At 28.4% G+C, this 4,734-nt stretch overlaps 1 protein-coding gene across 1 annotated transcript in view; it reads right to left on the bottom strand.

Annotated features, from left to right (window-relative positions):
- The window catches only part of bent (projectin protein bent), a 221,823-nt gene that overhangs the window by 177,603 nt on the left and 39,486 nt on the right, over positions 1–4,734 (bottom strand). The window contains exons 44-50 of the mRNA XM_018510206.1: positions 2,545–2,601; positions 2,415–2,465; positions 2,248–2,322; positions 1,939–1,992; positions 1,796–1,840; positions 1,663–1,716; positions 1,276–1,335 (exon numbers count right to left, since the gene is read on the bottom strand). Coding sequence (XP_018365708.1) covers positions 1,276–1,335; positions 1,663–1,716; positions 1,796–1,840; positions 1,939–1,992; positions 2,248–2,322; positions 2,415–2,465; positions 2,545–2,601 — 396 coding nt within the window. The remainder of the gene's footprint in view (positions 1–1,275; positions 1,336–1,662; positions 1,717–1,795; positions 1,841–1,938; positions 1,993–2,247; positions 2,323–2,414; positions 2,466–2,544; positions 2,602–4,734) is intronic.

The following is a 4,734-nucleotide window of genomic DNA, read 5'->3' as shown; positions in this document are numbered from 1 at the left end:
ATATATATATATATATATATATATATATACACGTTATCATTCTGCTCTTTTTTACTTATACGGCACAGAATTTGCAGCAATATTGCTGCAAAGTCTCTGCAATATTGTTGCACCTTTTGTGCAACTTTGTGCTGTAGGGGTTAAAACCAGGGATGGGAAGTAACTCGTTACTTGTAATGAAGTTACATTTAGAATTACTTTTTTTTAGTAACTGTAACTTAACTTCGTTACTTTCTTTCCATTTGTAATTATAACTTAACTTAGTTACATCTTTTAAGTAACTAGTAACTAATTTAATACTTTCATAGTTATTTCATAGTTATTTTATATATTTTAAACTTATTTGTCAATTTAGTGTGCGGTAGTGTCCACTTGGCGCTACAAATACTTCGAAACATTTGATTAATCAGAAGAAAGAAGTTTAATTATAGCGTTCAATGAACTCTTGTACCTGTTTGGTCTATATTTTGAGATATAGTGGAATCCGCCAATCAAATACAAGAGCGCTCAGTGAACGGTTGTAGACTATTTTGGATTAGTGCTGGAATTTATTTGCAACTTTTAGCCGAATATAAAAAAAATTATTTTACAAAAGACATTGTATATGTGTGCTATTTCATATTCATATTCATATGTGTTTATATTACTTTAAGGAAAAACGTCTTTGCCATACAATTTTTTTATCTTTTTGAATAAAATTGTATCTATAACATGTAAATGTAAGCCAATCTTTTTTTTTTAATTGTCCTAGGCTGCATTACTCTGATGACCCCGTGTATCATCATTGTTTAATATTAGGTGAAAAACAAGGGTAAAACGGTACGTGAAGGCAGTTGGATAATGTTTATGATTGCAGCCCTAATGGTATCGATACTACTAGTAAAAAATCCGATGAAAAAAGTAACTTAAAAGTAACTTAAAGTTACTTTTTCAGTAACTGTAACTGTAACGAATTACTTTTCAAAGTCAATAATTTGTAACGGTAATTAATTACTTTTTGAAAGAGAAAAACTATAACTGTAATTAATTACTTTTACAAAGTAACTTTCCCATCCTTGGTTAAAACATAATATTACATAAACAAATATGAATATTAATGTTAGTGACAATTAAAAGCATGTAGCGTAATGCAAAAATTAATAACAAATATTTTGAATTAATATGCGTACAAATAATCATATATTGTTTTATTTCCTATACGGAGATATAATATTCGTCTTTTGTATCTTTGTAATTGCGATATGTATAATATATTATTAGCATATGATTGTATACCTTAGATTCATTCGCGGATTTAGGTTTTTTCTTCTTTGGTTTCAATACTGGTTCTTGGTCCTGAACAATATTTATAATCAACAAAATCATAGACATTTAGAAGAAGAGCAAGAAGATGAAAAGCAGCAAGAGAAAAAGGAAAGACTTATCATAAAAAGATGATAGGAGAAAATGTTCCGTAACAATTATAGTTAACGAAAGATGTCAATACACATTTGCGAAGACACTAGACAGCTTCGAAGATTATAATAGTATAGAGGAAATGAAGAATATTTTGCATCAAAGATTACAAAGAAACTGAAGAGTTATGCGACCAGAAGATTATGCGATCAGATCAGTGGAAAGTCAATGATTAGCACTGACAAGAAATGAGGATCGTTTTTATACCTCGGATCCTTCCGTTGACTTAGTCGACGATCTACGTCTAGTGGACATCTTTTTCTACAATTGCAAAAATATAATAAAACTGTAAGAAAATAACAATGTGTTGTGTGTGTGAAGTACAATTTTTTTATTATACCTTGGGCACTTCTTCCTTGTCAAATGTAGAGTTAATATCTTTAGTCTAAAATGAAAAAATTAAAAAAATATATTATCCAAATTTACTGTATATTGTATATTGCGTGTATTTGAATGCATGCGACTGTATGTGTGAGAATGTACCTTAATCTCTTTGGGTTTAATCTTGCTTTTTTCGTATTTAGATATATCGCCCTCCTAAAAACATTGAAGGATAAGATCTGTCTGAAAAGCTCATTTCATTTTTTCTTAGTTCTCTCGCAAACGGAAAAAAGATATAATTAAATTAAAATCGTTTTATGTAGACGTCAAATATTAAATAAAATTAATTTAAATATTAAATATATAAAAATAATATCTGAATACAAAAAATTAATACGTTTTTTAACTAATATAATATAGATTTAAGTGTCGATTATTATGAACGTATGAATGTGGAATATACGTATATACCCTGAACTCTTTGGGTTTGCTTATGCTGTCCTTAGATTTGGATGCAAGTTTAGGCGCAGGTGTGAATGCAAGTTCCTGCGAGATTTTAAAAGCCGTCATATACGGAATTAGGCATGTAATTTTCGAATAATGTAAATATGAGTACTTGTAAATTTAATAATGTATACCTCTATTTTAAACCCATTTTTATACGGCACAATTTTGGAAACTCGCGAATCCTAAAATATATCGATATTACAACCTACTCTATAAACAAAAATAAAAATAAATGCAGTATCAATTGCAATTTGCATATACCTCCAATTTTTTTATTGGTTTAGGCGCGTCGTGCTCGATTTTCGAACCCCAAATATCCTACGATATTATTTTATTACATTAATTATGAAAGAACAATATAATAAAAAAAATATAATGCACTGTGTATATGTATTCTCCCTTATAAAAATTTTTCACCGTTTTTAGCCCGTTTTTAGCCCGTGCGAACGGTTAATTTGAATTGTGAAAACGTGCATTTTACTCAGTGAGTATGACTCCGTTTTTAGGTCTCAAACAGGAACTTTTCCATAAAAATGAGTAGTTAAAATGGATTGCACTCATGCAGGACACGAGTATATCTGAGTGATAAAAACGTATACATTACGAGTATTTTTGAGTGGTAAAAACTTATGCCAGTGCAAAATACTCATTTAGCACTCGTCACTCACATTGCACGTTTTCATCACTCGAAATTACTCGTCGTAAGGCATAATCGATAGCATGAGAAAATCAGCTCCGCTCCTGTCGAGATTCGAACTGAGGCCTGGTCTCCAAGTCTACTCTACGAGGCTGCCACTTTTCCACTGAGCCACACAATTACTATGTCGATATTCGCGTACTTATGTACCACTTATATGAAAGATTATAATTATTATATAGTACACTATTAGAAATGTAACCACGAGCTTCCTTTACATGTAAATGAAGCTTGTAGTTATGAACGAAATTAAAAGTAATGAATGATTTAACTGAAAATTAAGTTACAGTAGTTACTTAAATGTAATAAACGTGCACATTAAATTTATGATATTTAATGTACTTTTAATAAAATTTTATGAAAATTTTAACTGAAAATTAAGTTACAGTAGTTACTTAAATGTAATGAACGTGCACATTAAATTTATGATATTTAATGTACTTTTAATAAAATTTTATGAAACGTACATTAAATTTCACAAATTTTCATGAAAAATACATTTAAAAAATTGTCCTCAATACATGGCTAATAAATAAATAAAAGAAACGGTAGAGCATATGCCACACACTAGATCTTATCAGTGAAATATAATTAATGTATTCGTGTGTAGAAAAAAAGGAAATACAATAATTATATCAATTAAAATGATTAAAAGTATAAACGTTTCGGCCCTGAATGTGGCCATCTTCAGTATAAAATAAATACAATGTATACAATTATAAAAATATAAATAATTACAAAATGACAGTTACATTTAGTGGAGTAATAAAGTTTTTACGTTGTCAATTAATAAAAATCAATAAATATTGTTGAGTATTAAGTCGCAAGATGAAATTATCGATTGATAAAATCCTCCAATGTAAAATATTAATTACAAAGATCGTTAACGTCAAGATTTAATTGCCAAACTAAAATGTATATACCAATTAGATATTGTCGCCACATTATACAGATAAAATTAAAAAGTAAAAACTGTAGTCTCACCTATATCTTGAAAACTAGTAACGGTAGATTCGATCGTGGAAGATATATCCTTATCTCGTTATTCTTAAATAAATTGTCGTATAATGTTCTCTCAAGTTAAAATCAGAGATATATACACAACTCAGCAAGAAGACATCCAAAATTAAGAGAGAAGGGGAAAAAGTAATGTGAGAAGGAAAAACATTCTATTGGGGCAGAAGTAGGAAAAGAATATACATAAAAGAGTAACAAGATTATTATTATAAAATTAAAAATATGAATAAAAAGAAAAAGAACAGAATAAAATTAAGAAAAAGATTGAATAATAGGTAGATAGATGTTTGGTAATTTGTCTGTATCATTCTGATTGTTAATGTCATTTCCCTGTTTTTTGATATGAATCATTTCCGAGATAGATCTTTTATAAAACGATTGTTCTGAATCTAAAATATTAATATTATCCCAATCTATCTGATGACCATACTCAAGTTGTTACTATAGTTTTCAAGATATCGTATAGGTGAGACTACAGTTTTTACTTTTTAATTTTATCTGTATAATGTGGCGACAATGTCTAATTGGTATATACATTTTAGTTTGGCAATTAAATCTTGACGTTAACGATCTTTGTAATTAATATTTTACATTGGAGGATTTTATCAATCGATTATTTCATCTTGCGACTTAATACTCAACAATATTTATTGGATTTTTATTAATTGACAACGTAAAAACTTTATTACTCCACTAAATGTAACTGTCATTTTGTAATTATTTATATTTTTATAATT

Source organism: Trachymyrmex cornetzi, unplaced genomic scaffold, assembly GCF_001594075.2.
Source record: "Trachymyrmex cornetzi isolate Tcor2-1 unplaced genomic scaffold, Tcor1.1 scaffold326, whole genome shotgun sequence".
NCBI lineage: Eukaryota > Metazoa > Arthropoda > Insecta > Hymenoptera > Formicidae > Trachymyrmex > Trachymyrmex cornetzi.
This window is presented reverse-complemented; position numbering and strand designations above follow the sequence as displayed.